General features: G+C 37.4%; 2 protein-coding genes across 2 annotated transcripts in view; one reads left to right on the top strand and one right to left on the bottom strand.

Annotated features, from left to right (window-relative positions):
• The window catches only part of LOC148953243 (uncharacterized), a 39,851-nt gene extending 36,973 nt beyond the window's left edge, over window positions 1-2,878 (top strand). The window contains exon 4 of the mRNA XM_089087587.1: window positions 507-2,878. Within this exon, the coding sequence (XP_088943713.1) occupies window positions 507-676 (170 nt within the window). The 3' untranslated portion in view covers window positions 677-2,878. The remainder of the gene's footprint in view (window positions 1-506) is intronic.
• Window positions 2,879-14,144: 11,266 nt separating this feature from the next.
• LOC148953242 (uncharacterized) lies at window positions 14,145-14,585 on the bottom strand. Its single transcript, XM_089087910.1, has one exon. It carries the CDS (start codon window positions 14,583-14,585, stop codon window positions 14,145-14,147), a length of 441 nt encoding a protein of 146 aa, XP_088944036.1.
• Between the last annotated feature and the right edge of the window lie 3,224 nt (window positions 14,586-17,809).

Raw genomic sequence — 17,809 nt, 5'->3', positions numbered from 1 at the left:
CTGCCAAATTTGTTCCAAACTAATATAGGCCTATGTTGTGCAGATTGGATTTTGACTTAAAATAATTGTTGAAAGCAAATTAGAATTAACTCGTTTAGAACATGGTTGAGATTATGCCAGTACCTGTATAATAGAGTACTCTGTAAGCACTCTAATACAGAAAATAGAATTCTGTCACCGGCAGGCCTGTCAGCTTAAAGTCAACTAGCCTACTTAACCGGCAAATATTGTACCAAGGTACCATAGGCCCATTTTACGCAGAATGTATTTTAACTTAAAATAATCGTTGACAACCGAAAAAAACTGATTACTTTATCACTTACGGAGACAGTACACATTATAATATTTACTGTATGAATTATAGTTAGCATTTTCTATACAAATCATGTAATCAATTTAAAAATACAATTTCTTCCATAAATTGCGCGTATCTCCTGTCTCTTTGTTCGATCGCTTTTGTGTGGATTTGTCCCACGTTTTGGTTAATAGCCTTCTTTATTTTCTAGTGAGAAGTCGATCAAGGATGTACTTTACCGATGAAAAGGAAGGAACAAAAGTTGAAGAATTTATTGACTATGAGTGCCCCTCATTTTTCCAGTGGCTCTGTCACTGGGAACTATCAACACAACGTCACAAGTATCTCGGGAACCTGAAGAAGCAGATGACAAATTTGTGATATTTAGTGGGCTTAGTCCTTGTGTCACGATATCATGCTTGTCAGTGGCGTAATTTCGTCAAAATCCTAGGGGGGGGGAGAGTTGGAGCTAGTTTCCCCAATCAGGTGAAAATGACAGTGAAAACCGAAAAAGGAGCCAAATAGTACCATTAAAAGTAAAGATACAATAGAGAAAACTGACCCGTTTGTGCGGATGCATGAATTACGCTGGCTTATCTTAGTTTTGACAAGATTGTTAAAGAAACTAAATTTCAGCTGGGGGGGGGGGGTGAACCGAGGTCTGGGAGGGGCAGTTGGCCTCCTGCACCATGGCAAATTACGTCCCTGATGCTTGTCTTTTTGTTAGATATTACTTTGCTGGGTAAGACAATAGAAACTGGTTAGACTAAAATCTCTAGTGCTGTAACGTTGGGATAATAGGAATTAAGATTTAGTATATCGTCACTGGCAGTACTACCCAGCAGAACTATTAAAAACGAAACAAGCTTAAATTAAGTTTTTATTTTCTTAAATTATATTTTAATTTAAATCCATAAGTATAATTAACAAGCAAACTAAAGCTGAATAAATTTAAAAAGGGAAAGTGAATAAAGGGCTAAAAAAACCTCTTCTTCCCTTTCGGCTTTTTAAGTGATTTCAGCTTTGGCCTAACATAAAGTAAAAGCAACAAAAATGGGTAACCAGAATAAACACAAATAGTCTGTTTTTGCATACAAATAGTATGTTTTTATTACTGGATTTTGACGAATAACGCTAGATGGTGTTTTTGTGTTATTTATTCTTCGAAGATGAACTCCAGTTCCTATCGTTCGGTTTTCCATACTCTTCTTTTTTAACCCACCTCCACCCCTCTCAGTGACGACCATTTAAAAAAAAAATTACTTTAAACCTTAGACGTTACCAACACTCCTTATTAAAAAGATTAAATAGCAGCCGAACAGGACACACTTCAAACCACCATATGCCGCAAAAATAAAATAATCAATAAAAGAAGAAATTTCCTTTTTCGTAATAATGGGCATCCAACCACCGCAGGAAGTCCTTCTCACGGTGACCTTTCTTACTATTTCAAGTCCTTTCCAAATGGTGGCCCATCATTGTTTTCCACACTATTTGGCTACGCGTTAAGACCACTTGACATCGACGTTCCAGAGACAATAATGGCATTATATTACAAGGTTACTAGCTTGAAACAATTCGAATATCTTTGTATCACTTATGCTTCGTAACCCTGGGAAAGGTAGAATCGGCAACTATAAGTCAAGTCGTCCCTTGTTTGATTGGTTTGTGTTCTGTACTTAGTTTGATTTTCCTATCTTTGTGACGCTGAAACGTACTCAATCTGTTCTCTTAATTTTTAACCAATACATTATTGTTAATAATAAAGTAGATTTTAGGTGATCCTCTTAAAATCCGCCCTGTCTCTTCAAGAAAGGAAGTTTAATTGATCGCTTTACAAATATCACAAGGGTTTATTAGTGAAAAATAAAAAATAAAAAAAATTTTCGTTTTAAGACATTTTGTGGAAGTGGCAAGCTCTAGTCAATGCTTTTACTGTTTTATAAAGTAGGTATGCCTGATGTCAGTAGCGTATACAAGTCTGACGCTTAGAGGGTATAGGGGTGGGACTGGTATCATAGGATGTTTCCTAGAGGTGGGGTAGATTGGCCAGAAAAGTGAGGTTTTATGTTCAGATTTTTTAGTTTATTTTTGAGGGGAGTAGAGTCTTTCAAACCAGTCTTGTGGGGAATGCCCCTACCATTGTATATTTATGATTGGTGTCATTGACGGTTACTACTCAGATGCCATTGCTCAATTATGTAATAATACTCCTAATGGTAACTCATTGCATGATCAAGCTACATGAGGTCAACGCAGCTGTTCACGCTCTTCGTCCGCCCCCTCTGCTTAGAGCTTCATTCTTTACTCCCTCCAATGAAGTTCCTTTTTCATTAAAAATCCGGACTGTCAAAAGTCGCTTGAGCATCGAATTAAGTATTATTCAGCAATATGAATCGTACAAACACTAAAATTCAAACAAATGGAAAGTGGTTTTTATATATAGGTAGCACTTAAATGAAATCATTTATTAGTCCAGGAGCCAGACCACTATAATGTGACAACTAGGTGGTCAGAAAGACACAGTCAGTTTGACAATAGTTTCCGACTATATCGACCACGCTGTCCGAATATGGGTGGTGGCAAAGCTGGAGATCACGGCTTGACCTTGTAAATGCCAAAAAACACTCTTTTTAGGCCTATAAAACGTGTACAGACTGTTTTTTTTCTAAGGTTTTACCACTCCGATTGAGTGGTGCGACATCTCATTTTAGTACTAATATGGTCTTCTCATAGAATATGTTAAATTTTGTCCGATATATTGAATGGCCCAGGAGCTATAGGCTAATATTTATTAATTTTCCCCGAAAATCTCAAATTTCAAAGGTTCATTTTCAACTAAACCACGTATCTCGGACCTTTCTAATAATTTTTTGTTGTTCATTCGTTTTCAGAATTTACCTTTTGTATTTACCTTCACATTGCCGAAAAGTTCAAAGCTTAAACTGTTCGGTGAAGCCGTCTAGAATTTTTTGAAAAGGTTTAGGCCTAAAAATATATGCAAAAATACATTTGTCCAAAATGAAGATGTGACACATCTTTTATGCTAGCCCAATCTTAACTTTGTATGTTGTAGGCTAATTACTTATTTGTAGGCCTAAAAAATTAAGAACCATAAAAAGTTGGGGGTAAGCTGTTCAAGTTCTTTTTTCTGGGAAATAAATGAATTCGGAGGTCATTGAGAGAATCAAATTCGGACTGTTTTTTGCTATATACCGATACAGCCAATTTCGTACAGATACGCAAGATTTGGGGCTCGTACATAATGATGTTTTTTATATCACTCCTCACTTTCCGTGTAAGATCAGTAATTTCTTGAATGAGCTGTGATTTAACAGCAGATGTAGCAAATGTGTTTTTGCCCTTCGAGAAGAAAAAACTGACCGTATCACATCCACCAATGAAATGTAGCAGCCGTATTGATTCTATAACTACCCACGAGGATCTTTTCACAGTTTAATGGATCAGAAAGACTTTGTCATTGAATGAACGCAGAGTTCGGGTTCATAGCCTGGGTCGCACCTGAAAAGGAAGAAGTCGCAATATTTCTGTAATAAAATGACAACAATATCTGTGTCATTTGCTTCAACAATTACTTGGGTACATCCATTTCTGTAGCATTCGGCAACATGGAGAGCAACGCGCGTGTCTGCTTCTTCATGTGTGCTGCACAAGTTCGTTTCGTAGTCCGGGTTCGGATCCAAAGTCATTTTGGATGGGACCAGTTTTAGCACCTTCATTCTATCACTGAATCCAATCCACTAGAGAGGCAAATGGTAAGTTTAATTCAGAAAGACTGACACGGCTCCAAAATTCAAAAATACATTCGATAAGTCTTGCCTTACTCTCTGACTGCATAAGCAAAATATCCCAGTTTTCTAGCACCAAGTTCTTCATAACGATAAAACTCTTCGTCACTGTATTTCCTCTCCGCTCATGACATCCACTACTGTCTTTTAGAACTATAGGATTCTCGGAAATATTTACAAGTCCGAATACTCCGTCATACCGATCAGCTACAATATGCAGCTAGGTTGTAGATTTTGGGAGTAGATTTAAGAGCCTTGCAAGGATTTGTTTCGAAAATGCCTCAACGGTTTCGGTGTTATCTGGCACTTGCGACCGGATTAACGGCATGAAATCTACCACCACACCAGTTCCCGTGACCGTGTTAATCGGTAATCGGTACTTCGCAAGGCCAACTTTCTAAACTTGCAGAGGTGCGAATGAACTCGAGAAAACTTGACTTCGTACCCGGTCGAAGTTTAATACGTTCACTAGCTACTGCTTCAAATATTGCTGGGGCGTAGGGCAAAAGTTCGTTTGGCATGATCTTATTTAGCATCTCAAGTGTTGATCCTTGACTAGTGCCAACTGTAACCAAAATCCTTATAATAGCTACCAATTCAGCATAAAAGCTGCTACCGGTCTTGGTCGTTGAACGTTTGGCCTGCTTTGTATCGTAATCCATAGTTTCCAAATTTGATCCAAATTTGAGACCTATGTCTAACTTAGTGTACTACTCCATGTATAGCTTAGAAGGACCTAAGTCATGTTTAATGTTGTACTGATGGTGGGGTGTAGTACTCAAATTCTGAGGTACAAATCCCAGGGTGTACTACTGCAGGGGTGAAGTAGTACATTATGTTGATGATAATACATAAGACAAGTAATATCCCTAACTGTAGGCTAGGGTAGGCTATGCCAAATGTTGGATATACCCAGCATTTGGTATAGGGTATCCAAAATAACAGATTTGAAGTAGATTGGCTTAAGGTGGTCTCAGTAACATCAAGACTAACATACCCTAAAAAATCCCTGATATAACTTCGCATAATTACAGTATAGATCCAGTCTACTTAGAAATGTCACAATATGTTCATCAGACAGTTTGAGATAAAAACTCATTCTTAATTCCAACCTGGTCTTGAGTTTTCGTCTTGAAGCCTATTACTCATTTCCAGCAATCTGAAAGTTATTTAGCCTACCTGTCCATGACATTACATAGTTCCATAAGGCAGGCATTAGGCGTCGTTCAGTTCCTATTCTTAGCTCTAACCACTAAAAGTACAGCTTCTCAATCATACTACCAACCTCAAGTTTAATCAGCAACAGAATTCACAAAATTGTTGTTTTTGTTGATAGTGCTTCCAGGCTGTTGCCCACTGCACACGTGACATAAACAATGTTTTCAAACACACAATCACTTAATCTTTCACAGCTATATTGAAAGGTTGGCTTAATAGAGGGCAATCTTTGAAGATGACCAGGGCAGGTTCTTGGCTTAGACTTTATAGGGAGACTGTCACTGTCTCATTATTATCAGCATATAAACTCAAAATCCGTCAGCTTTTTAAATAAATTTTGAATTAAGACAAAAAAAAAAAAATGTTGAAATTTGGTTTAAAAGTAAATTACATATTCGGGTTTGGCGTTAAATTCTAGCATAAAAGATGTGTCACATCATAATTTTTGAAAAATTTATTTTTGCATATATATTTTGGCCTATACTTTTTCAAAAAATTCTACACGGCTTCACCGAACAGTTTAAGCTTTGAACTTTACGGCAATGTGAAGCTAAATACGGAAGGTAAATTCTGGAAAAGAATCAAAAACACAAAAATTATAGAAAGGTCTGAGATACGTGGTTTAGTCGAAAATGAATCTTTGAATTTTGAGATTTTCGAGGGAAATTAATAAATGTTAGCTTGTAGCTCCTGGGCTATATAAAATATCGGAAAAAATTTAACATATTCTATGTGAAGATTATTTTAGGACCACAATGAGATGTCGCACCACTAAATCGGAGTAGTACAAACTTAGAAAAAAAAATAAACAATCCGTACAAATCTTATATGCCTAAAAAGGGTGTTTTTTGTGGCTTTTACAAGGACAAGCCGTGATCTCCAACTTTGCCACTACCCATATTCGGATTCAGCGTGGTCGATATAGTCAGAAACTATTGTCAAACTGACTGTATTTTTCTGACCACCGCAACTCAGAAATAAACGAGATACGCTTTAGTGGCTCCCGGACTATATATAAAATAGCCTAATTTTGAAAGAAAGGGTGGGTGAACATTTAGGGCTGAACTATCTAACTTATATTTCTTAATTGTGTTTTTCTCGAAACAAAGGTTTGAATTGGCGCTGGGAAATTGCAGTTCAAACCTTACTTATCCCAAGACCTTCTCCCTTGAGGTAAAAATGGCCAAGAAACTGACACAGCTTTGAGCTCAGACAAACTTGTGCTCCCATGAGTTGTTAGTTGTTGTATAATCCAACAGTAACTATCAGATATTAATATTCATTTAAATATAAAAACAGTCAATATCACAACTTCTAAAATACCAGCCAGCCAATCAGAATTTCTTGGAAAACGTTCTGGTTGGTCAAGCTTAACTAAGTTCAGACCAGTTAAACTTCAGTTTTCGCTGGTTGGACTTCAGTTTTCACTAGTGATATCTTTATTTCCAACCTGTTCCTATTCCAATAATTTAAAAACTTATTTCTGTTACACAAAGAGTAACATCCATTACGCCACTGGAACGCTTTTTTTTGCTGTTAACCCATTCAACTAGAAAAAATAAGCCCAATGAGGGAGAAAAAGAGTGCATTACTTCTGCTTGAGGAAGTTTTCAATAATGGTTTAATGACAAGCACTAAATTTGTGTTTTAATCAGTAATTTTTCTTTGGGGGGGGGGGAGATCTTATTAAAACATCTTAAGAATTTTCTTTCAAGCTGAATCTTGGTGGCAGGAAGACCTCTTTATAAATGGACTTTCAATTGAAAAAGAAAGCATTGATGATATTGCTGTAAAGTAGTAATTATTATTTGAAGCCAGCACTTCAGACTTAGATCAGAGACATCCTTCAGTATGCTAACTTTGACCTATAGGGATGATAATTGATAAATTCAGTCAAAAGTAAATTGATTATTATGATGTAATAGGCAAAGTGAGAATCCATTCCTTTGAATAGAGGTGTCTGCATTTTTTTTTTCTGAAATAAAAACAAGCCAAATTGTGGTTTTAAATCTATGCTAGATTTGCGGATGTGTTTCTCGATGTGTCTGAAAATATTTAAGAAAGATATGAACTTGTAGCTTATCTGAATATTTGTATTTAAGAAAATGTTATATATATGTTACCATTACTACAGTTGTAACAACCCCCCTCAGGTCGACGAAGTGTCTAACACGCCTCTTCTATCTCACTTTATTTCTAGCTTCTCCTCGAGCCGCCAGCGATGAAATTCCTAAGGATTTTAGGTTCTTGTTATAATGTCATTATCATCTAAGGTGTCTTTCTTTTATCCTTCCCTCTTGGGGGCTACTTTGTTGTACGATTCTCAGAGCTTAGTCTTTTTAATTAAGAGCTCTGATCAGACTTCGTTTTTCTTAAATTTTCAGGTTTGACACCTCGCCACTAAGCCTTATCCCCAAAATATATCTTAAGCAGTCCTTCTGGAAAACGACTTGCATATCTTTTTCTTCTTTCTTTTTGGTCAACGTGCTTGTCATTATAGCCGGTTTATTCTGACAGGAGTTTTAAGCAGTGTAAATTTTCTTTAAAATTTGTGCAATAACAGGTCTTATTAAAACATTTTCAGTTTAATCAAAATTACAAACCTTCCACGTGTCAGGTATTAACTGTAAACCGATAGCTGTTGATGTGCTTTTTGTTTGCGAATTTTGCTAGATATTGATAGTTCTGTGGGGTTGTAACATCAGGAATTTAGTCACGCAAGTTTTTACATATCTTTTTTATATGCATTATGTCTCCTCGTTTTTCCATTCTTACTAGCCAATAGTTGCATTGAGAGTTAAGCAATTTTAGTGTGTGTTATTGTTCTTGTGCTTTTTGACTATTGCATATATTAAACGTTTTTTAAAATACCAGTTAGTTATAATGGAATCAAACTGTATTGATATAGATTAAGAAATACATGATGTCAATGAGAGGGGGGGGGGGGAGGGTCAGAGCATGAAAGATCATGATTGTTACTTTCTTAAATTTTTTAGATTCGCTTTTTTTGCTCTTTATGCAGCCTTACCTGTCCCCCTCCCTCAAAGTGAATATCTGCTCACTTGCCTACAAAGGCACCTGCCAGGGATGCGCCCAAACCATCGGATCATTCCATAATTGCAAGCAGTTCCCCCACGTCAATTTTATCTTAACTTAACTGTATAATTGATTCTTCACAAAGAAAAATACTGTTACTACTACTAACAACTAACTGCAGCACCAAATCGCCAGAAATCCACACAGCTTTGTACGCTCCTTCTCCACTGTAATCTATTCAAAGATTCATCCTTTATCCCTTCCCCTCCCAGAAGTTTTGATTTCCTTTAAATCATTCCTTATGACCTCTTGTCTCCTTATTCGGGGACGACCGGCTCCTCGTTTGGCCCATGATCCATAGCCAAAAAGCATAATCTTTTTTCGTACAGCCTATTATTTAATATTAGGTCAGTCAAAGGGGCACCTAAAGCTACCCTTTGACGATTCCTCTAGACATATTTAACTAGTCTTCCTCTGCCTTTTAAAGGGCCCGCGCTTCAAAACTATACTTGACCACTATCATTACTTTAGGTTCCAATATTCTAAACTTGGTTCGCAGACCTATCTTTCTATCTTCTAAACTTTTCAACGATGGCTTACATTTCCACTCAATCTACCATCATTACTGATAACATTACCCAGTTAAGTAAAGTATTCCTATTGGTCAGTCTTCTCGTTACATCGCCTTTTCACCTTCATTTGTTCCTAGTCTAAGCGACTTAGTCTACTTAATATTTATTCTCAAACCTATTTTTCCATCCTAAACTCTCAAGATACCTTAAAATTTATTCGTTTTGGTAACAGTTTTATCTAGGGCACTCAAACCATCAACAAAACCTAACTAAAGGAGAGTTTTACCTCTACATTAGATTCCATACTCATCCATAGCCTTTGGCATGCTCCTTAGAGTTTATCAGTATAGTTCATATAGCCTATGATTGAATTATAATGGTTGCGTTTCTTGCAATTAGCTGGTCGAGTATTTAAAGGGAAAAAAATTAATCCCAAAAAGGGCCTCAAAATCCCTGTTCCATTGTGATTGTCCAAATTCACTGATGAACTAGTTTGCAGAAGTTTTACATAAATAAATTGCGAGCATTACCTTGTGAACACACATTGACCGAGGCATCTGGTATCCCTGTCATTGAAACGGATTGATACCATAATTAGTTATTTGTGAATCTTGTTTCAAGATTAGATTTTAGATTGGATTAACTTATTACAAAAACGACCTTGCTAAACATGATCAATGGGTAACCACCCATGGGAAGAGATAAATGCACTAGCATTTGGCGGTTACCACAAACTAATTCAACATACTTAATAAATAACTTAAATTTCTAAGTCAAGTTTAAACTTCATTTTCACACATACTGATAAACATTCATAGAAGAGCACAGAAGAAAAAAGAAAAAAAAAGAAGAAGACAATAACAAAAGAAAACAAAGAATAACATAAAGCTTCAATCTCTGGATCCTGGGTCCTCACCCCCCCGCCCCTAACAAGAAATTCTTTACTTTCTTTTTAAACAAATGCTGGTGTTCAGCCGCCTTAACACTATATCCGGAAGGGAATTTCACAGCCCCTGGGTCAGATGTTTCATGTGAAATCCAGTTCAAATTCGACTCCTATGCACCGTCATCAGTTTATTCACATTCCTTGCATAATAATTATGCAAATTACTATTATGTCGAAAAAAATCTAAAAACACCGATGAACACACTTCATAAAAATACTGGCAAATAAAAAACACTGTCTGGTAGTCACGAACTTGTCCCACATTCATCACGTTTAATTTCCTAAAACAAGCTACTGTGTTATCTTGTTCTAGAGAACCAGAAAATAATATTCGCCCACCGAGATCAATGGGCTTACCAATTCGGCTAAAAACCCTAAAATTTGTCTTTTTTACATTAACCGCCAACATTCTTAAGGAAGTAAACACACTTAAATAATTTAATACCATATTTACCTTATTGATTAAATTATCCACAGAAACACCACGAAAAGAAATAGCAGTGTCATCTGCGAAAGAAGTAAGACACGAATCACGAAGGTAAAATCTCATAGTATCAACATAAACCAAAAATAAAAGCGAACCCAGCACAGAACCCTGTGGAACACCACAATCCACAAGATATGGACTAGAGGTTACACTATCAATTATAACCTTTATTGACCTCCCATTTAAAAACGAATCGAACCAATTCAAACAAGCTCCTTTAACCCCTAAAAGCTTTAATCTATTTAATAAAATATTAAAATCGACCGTATCAAATACCTTTTTAAAATCTATAAAAACAGTGAGAGGTATTTGTCCACTATCAAGACACTGATTCACAAAATCACATAAGTGTAACACCATATGTATAGTTGAGTAACTTTTGCGGAAGCCAAACTGAGTATCACTAAGGATACCATGATATGTAAAATGCTGGTGGAGTCGTCAATGAACAACTTTTTCAAGTACTTTTGAGAAAAGGGGAAGGACGGAGATTGGCCTCCAGTTCCCAATATCAGATCTCGAGCCACCTTTGTGAAGAGGAAAAAACCTTGGCTGTTTTGAGGCCTCCAGGAAAGATTCTCGTTTCAAGCGACCAGTTTATTATATGAACAATACAAGGCAGAGGGTAAACCGAAACTGAGTTGAAAGTTTAGATGTTAATTCCATCTATCCTTACTTAATTTGAGGTAATGTTTCCAACAGTTGTAAGTAGTTCATCACAGGTACACCTCTCAAACTCAAAGGCTAATCTGTCCCCTCTATCATCTTGAAACTCATACTCGCGGGACGATTCAGGACTCTGGTTATTTTCGTGTTGCACTGTCTGGCCAATTGTAGAGAAATAATCTGCAAAATATTCCGCCACTTGTAGAAGATCATGTAGTATAGTCCCATCTACCTCTATTGAGAGAGGCTCGCAACTGTTCTTCTTTGATATCATCTCCCCGATGATTTTCCAGGTTTCCTTTGAGTTACCTTTGGTCTCAGTAAATTTTTTTTAAATAATCCCTCTTTGCTCTTCTTCTAAGAAAGTTTACCTTGTAGACTGAGAGACTGATTAGAGGAAACTCGATTGACTCTTGGAAAAATAAACAACAATAGACGCCATTCACTGTTATGCAGCCAAATCATTATTGTGGCCATTTTCTTTTTTACTTTTTTTTTTGGGCCGAAGCTAAAAGAACAAACGACTTTTGCCAAAAATGCAAAATAGGTATATTTTGGTACACTTTTGTTTAACTCACTTTACTTTACGAAGATGTCAGGTTGGATCCAAAGCAACTTAGACGACAAAATCCAAATTTCAATAAATTCAAATTAAACTTGTTGGCAATGTTTTGAATCTGCTTTGTAACGCTGTACCGTCAGTGGCGCCGTACCGTACCGTCAGTAGTCGGATCCCATGTCATAGGATCCGAGTTTCCTCCCTCATCAGTTATCCTACCCTTTTTAAAAAAGAAATGAAGCTTCACTCTAAAGTGCAGTTTTTTTGTTGTTTTTTATCCAGAAGTATCTTCAAGTCTTGAATATTTCAACTTTTAAAGCGGGCAATATCAGTAAGAGTTTTTACATTGGATGCACATCAAAATTACAAAAATTATATATGCATTGGATTGTAGTATCTTGAAAAGGCAGATGAGAGCTGGTGTTTTAAAGTTATAAAAATGGAGGACGAAAACCCTTTCAAACAAAATAAAGAATGGCATTCAAACCTAAATAAGGACAAATTATACTGAGTGGAAATGCTGCTGCCACCTCAATTTTAAATCGTAACGTTTAAGCACAGAATACTCGAGATATTACAGCAAATACCTCTAGTCAAGTTTATTCATTATTCAGAAAAGCACATTATTGATAACGTTTATCACGTCTAGTAAAGCGCTTGACAACTTGCTGTTAAAATAAGGAGTCCATTGGGACAAGTTACCACCAGAATAAATTGTTTTCGTTTTAAGTAAAAATTTTACCGTAACTCCATTTGAACAATTTTTTTTGACGTAGATAATTTCGGAGACCACACTGCCTTTCCATGACGATAAATAAAAGTTCAAATAGGGATAAAATCCTTTTAATAGACAGTGATGATGATAACAGTGATAGAAATTCACAAAATACCAGATATTTCGGTCACATATACACTGACCGTCATCAATAGTAAAACTTTTACTACTGATGACGGTCACTGTATATGTGACCGAAATATCTGGTATTTTGTGAATTTCTATCACTGTTATCATCATCACTGTCTATTAAAAGGATTTTATCCCTATTTGAACTTTTATTTAACAATTTTTTTTGGATTCATTCTCATTTCGTTTTTTTTTCAAACCTTGTTAAGAAAATGGAAATGTAAAAAAATTACAATAAAAGTAGTCTCCCATACTATAATAAAAATTTATAACCAATAGAAGAAGGGCCGCAGCCGCTTCAAGCCATTGCTATTAACGATAAAATAAAATGTACAGATCTGGGGAGGTATCTCAAATAGTAGGCTGTAACGAAAAATGTGGTTCAATCCCGCTTTCTATGGCTATAATGAAAGAAAGGTTTAGATGGCTAGGGCATGTTCTGCGGCTAAAGGACGACAGATTTCCGAAGATTGTCCTTTTCGGCCAACCGTCTAGGGCTAAACGGAAAGCAGGTCGTCATCGTCTGGGGTGGGAGGATGTCAAGGAAATGGGAACTTCATGGGAGGGTGTAAAGAGGGAGGCTTTGAATAGATTGGGATGGAGGAGGAGCGTGCGTAGCTGTGTTGGCCCCAGTCGGATTGCTGCTGCGGTGAGTTGTTAGTAATAGTAGTATCTCTCTAGGGCAGTTCAAACTGTTTGATTTTTTTTTATTGCAGCCTTGAAAATTTGTACTGCTGTCACTTTCATTGTTTTGACATTTTATTAATTAAAGTGAAGTTAAAACTAAACTGAAAGTGATGTTTACCAAGTTCTAATTAGTTGGAAAGAGTTACTGACTAACACGATTTTGAATGCATAGTTAACTAATTCAATAAAACCCTAATCGTACATCCGTGGTGCTTATGTATTTGACCCAAGTGCTGTTTACAAGACAGGCTAAGGAATTACAAGCCAAATAGAAAACCTTTTACTGCTGAGAAAACCCTGCGATAGTGTCTATTAAATTTCTTCTTTATTTCAGTTTAAATGAATATAATAGAATTTATTGACACAAAAGCCCAAAGGGTCGTGGTCGCAAAAACAAAGACACATTCATACAAACTTAAATTGGCACAAAAGTATAATCTAGGCTAGTGAACTATCAACCTCATCCCTAAACTTCAAAAAACCTTTCTCTATGTTCTATACCCATCGTCAGGAACCTCCCCAGTCTCTTTATACCTCCCATATCTTTCCTTGCTAATAAAATTAGTATCTCATCTTTCTCCCAAACCTCAACCCCAAACTCTTCTTTTCTTAAATCTATTAATTCACTACACTTCCCCACAAAATGAACCAAATCTTCCTCTTTTCCGCTCATGGGACAGAAGTAAGGACCAGAAGCTTGCCTACCCCCCCCCCCCAAATACTTCCTTCTCTCACCTAGTGGTAACCCCTCTGACCTAACACAAATAATAAACTTTAGCTTATGTTTGTTCTTTGTTAGGATGGAAAAAATCGTAGTGATCAAAACGGTATTAGGTACTTAATACTTATAGGAGAGATATCTCTTATCATCGCTTATTTATCAAAGATAACGATGCGCCAAATTGGTTCATTAATCCTCAATTTTAATACGCTTTGAACCAATACTACTTTACTTGTAGCAGGACTCAAGCATCTCCGCTCTCCCTGGCGTCCAGTAGCTTCGTCATTGTAGTAAGCCAAGAGTCTCGGTCGTTTGCGAGTGGCTCAATCAAATCGATCCAGGACTTTTCCCACCTTCGTCCATACTTCTTGAAGCCACCGATTGGGTCTAGGTCAGCCTTGATGCAGGCAAGCCACGTTTTCTTTTGTCCCCCATGTCGCTTTTTCCATCCCGAAAGGGCTGTACATCTTAGGGTTTTATTGACAAAGGTGTGGTGTGGGCGGCGAAGTGTATGGCCGAACCATCGGAGTCTTCTTTGTTTAATTATAGTGGCCAAATCAGAACGCTGATAGCAGATTTTGCGGAGTTCAACATTGCTGACACGATCACGGAGTTTAGTGCCATTCATTCTCCTTAAACATGAATGGTCAAATACGTTAAGGGCTTGAATGTCGGATGCTTTCATAGTCCATGTCTCACAGACGTATAGTAAGATAGACCGAACAAGGGCCTGGTAAATCCTTAATCTTGTCTTCAGACGAACATTTTTCTGTTTTGTTTTTTTTTTTATTTACAAACGGGTTACAATAAATAAATAAACAAACATCTCATTTAAAAAAACACAATCCAATGCATTACTGCATGCCGGACAAAACCCGAAAAAAAAAGAAAAACTCTTTTAAAAATATATATAATATTTTCTATTATTATGATTTATTTCCTCGGACCCTAATATAACCCAAAAAGGGTCCAACCCAAAAACAAATAAATATCTTCTCTCGCCTCCCTCTCCCCCCCCCCCTCCAACAAAAAAGTGGGCACTTGGGAATCATCCACGCAAACAACGCAACACAACACACAACATTCACAAAAAGAGAGGAGAAAAAAAATAAATAAAAAAAGGAAAATAAATCACTCATCCATTCAAAACCCAAACAATCATCTAACCAACAACATTCAACCAATCATTCTCTACACACAACCACTAAAATCTTCCATATTGATAAAAACAGCTTACTCTGAGGGAATTTCGAAAATCATCCAGATCTGTCTTATTTTCTACCTCCTCGGGAAGTTTGTTCCATAGAGAGTGATTTAGCTGGGTAAAAAATCCAGTTGCAGAAGCAGTTCTTGACTGTATTTCAGATGTGCATCCTCCTATTTAGTCTAACAGAGGACCTAGGTACTTAAGTTCATGCATCTCGTCTATGGATGACCGTGCTATAAATATTGGGGGTTATTGAGATGAGAGACTGGACGCCAAGACTTTTTGTCCTCAGGGAGATTATTTTTAGGCCGACCAGAGAGGATTCTTCAGCCACCTTCGATAGCATAGATTGGGCTTCTGGAGGAGATTCAGCCAACAAGCAAATATCGTCGGTGTAGTCCAGATCAGTGATCACGAAATTGGGACTTACTTCAACGCCTGAGAACGTCGTCATTGCTCTGGTCATAATCCAGTCGATCGCGAAATTAAATAAGACGGGAGACAATATACATCACTGTCGGACACCGAAATCAATTTGGACCATCAATGAGAGTTTTCCACCGATCTGGATTTGGACTCGCGTATGCTGGTAGTATGCTTAGATAGGTCTAACTATATTGCCTGGTACTCTATCCTCTGTCATGGCCTTCCAGATTCCATCCCATAGAACAGAATCAAAAGCTGTAATAAAATCTATGAATAGAGACACTGTTGGTTTCTGGTGTTTTGCCGTGTGTTCAAGGGTTTGTCTTACAACGAATGGTTGGTCAATTGTTCCCATGCCTGGGCGGAATCCCGCTTTATTGGGCCTTGTCTTTGCGTTGCGCTGGATATGAAAACGATTATGTAGCACTACGGCAAACATTTTTGCAGCAATACATATGAGAGAAATCCCGTGATAATTGCTGCATTTTGTCTTTAGCCCTTTTTTGAAGACTGGAAGGATGATAGAGTCTCCCCAATCCTCTGGAACCATCTCTTCATCCCACATACGACAGGTTAGTTTATGAAGCCTGCTGACAAGTGCTGTCCCTCCATACTTGTAAAGTTCAGCCGGAATGGCATCAGGACCAGGGGCTTTATTGCTTTTAAGGCAATTTATTGCTTGTTGGACTTCATTTAACGTGGGGGAGAGCCATATTCACGTCATTGTAAATACTGCTGGGAGAGTTTGGTTCCTGTAGGTCATCAGGGCTATGACTTGATTAATGCAGTGCTCATTATCATCCATCGGCGTGGATAGTTGGTGATGGTTAAGTAGTTTGTCAAAGTGCTCATTCGAGCGATTTATTATTTTGGTATTATTCGAGAGTAGATTGCCGTTTTCATCTTCGACGGATGTACTAGCAGGTCTATTTGGTTTACTCCTAATTGATTTTAGGAGCTGATACATTTTCCTAGTTTCCAGTCAGCAGGCAATGGCTTCCATGTCCTAAATAACTTTCTCCCAGCAACTGATTTTATGATTTCTAGATAATTAGTGGCATTCTCTGCTTAGGCGATTGAACAACTCTGATTTCTTGTCTAATATCTGTTACTTGTGCTCAGCCAACTGAATTGTGCGTGTTGACATCCACTTTTTGGATAGTCTTTTGCGGTGTCCTATCGTAGCTTCCCCAGCCTCGTGGATTGTATTGCGTATGATCAACCACTCTTCATCCAAACTTTGAGTTTGCTCGTCGTTCACTTGCACTTGGAGAGCTTCAAAGCGGTTAGACAACTCTAAGCAGAATGCCTGTCGTATATTAGGATCATCGAAGCGATTGATATCAAATCTTCGTGGAGGGTTCCTCTTGGGGCATGGTGCTAGTCGCAACTTTAGATCTAACTTGACTAGGAGGTGATCCGACCCATGTTTCGAGCCAGTATCCACTCCAATGTACTATCTTCTATTTGTAGCCATTGATTTCCAACGGCGGGACATGAGGATGTAATCAATCTGGCTTTTCGCTCTACCACTTCTTGAATATCATGTGGCTCTGTGACTAGGATTGTGTTTGAATATGGAATTGTAGAGACTAAACATTCGCCTTTAAAAACCGAAGAAGCTTGAATCTCCGGCCGCATCTAACTCCAAGGACGAAGAGGCCAATCGAAATCTCAGCATTGAATACTTTTCCCCCAACTCTAGCGTTAGAGTCACCCTCAATAAAGATGAGGTCTCGTTTTGTTACTTTCTTAAGTGTACAAATTAGAACTTGGTAAAAAAGATCTGCTTCGCTCTCCGGTGCGTCTCTTGTTGGAGCATAAACTACAATAATTGATATGTTGAAAAAGCGGCCTTTGAATCGAGCTCTTGCTACTCTATGTGAGATAGGTTCTCACTCTAGAAGTGACTTCGCTAATAGGGGGCTTAAAATGATGCCCCATACGAATGTGCCACCAATACGAGATATCAAATCGATTCAGGTAATGACCAGTAAGTAAAGAGCAATATTTGTCAAGATGAAACAATACGGAAGGTTGAAAACAATATATAAATATGTATTAATCAAAAAAATGTTAAATTATTGAATATTAAGTCATCCATTAAAACTATCACCAAAGAAGTTACTAAATTTTAGGAAAAGAGAAAACGCCCCCGGAAAGTCGAGCAAGGCTGATGAAAATTGCTTCGCAAGATTTAACATGTCTGTAGAAAAAATCGTTAATCCCTATCCACGAATGCATCACTTTTCATACTTTTCCCGAGATAAGTGGCT

This window comes from Artemia sp. Qi Xiang Cuo, chromosome 4, assembly GCF_049724085.1.
Source record: "Artemia sp. Qi Xiang Cuo chromosome 4, ASM4972408v1, whole genome shotgun sequence".
Classification (NCBI taxonomy): Eukaryota; Metazoa; Arthropoda; class Branchiopoda; order Anostraca; family Artemiidae; genus Artemia; species Artemia sp. Qi Xiang Cuo.
Note: the sequence above shows the minus strand (reverse complement) of the source record. Positions and strands in the feature narration are given on the sequence as shown.

What these genes read in the sequence shown, in the direction of transcription:
- LOC148953242 (XM_089087910.1), bottom strand. Translation starts at nt 14,585, where the DNA reads ATGAAAGCATCCGACATTCAAGCCCTTAACGTATTTGACCATTCATGT.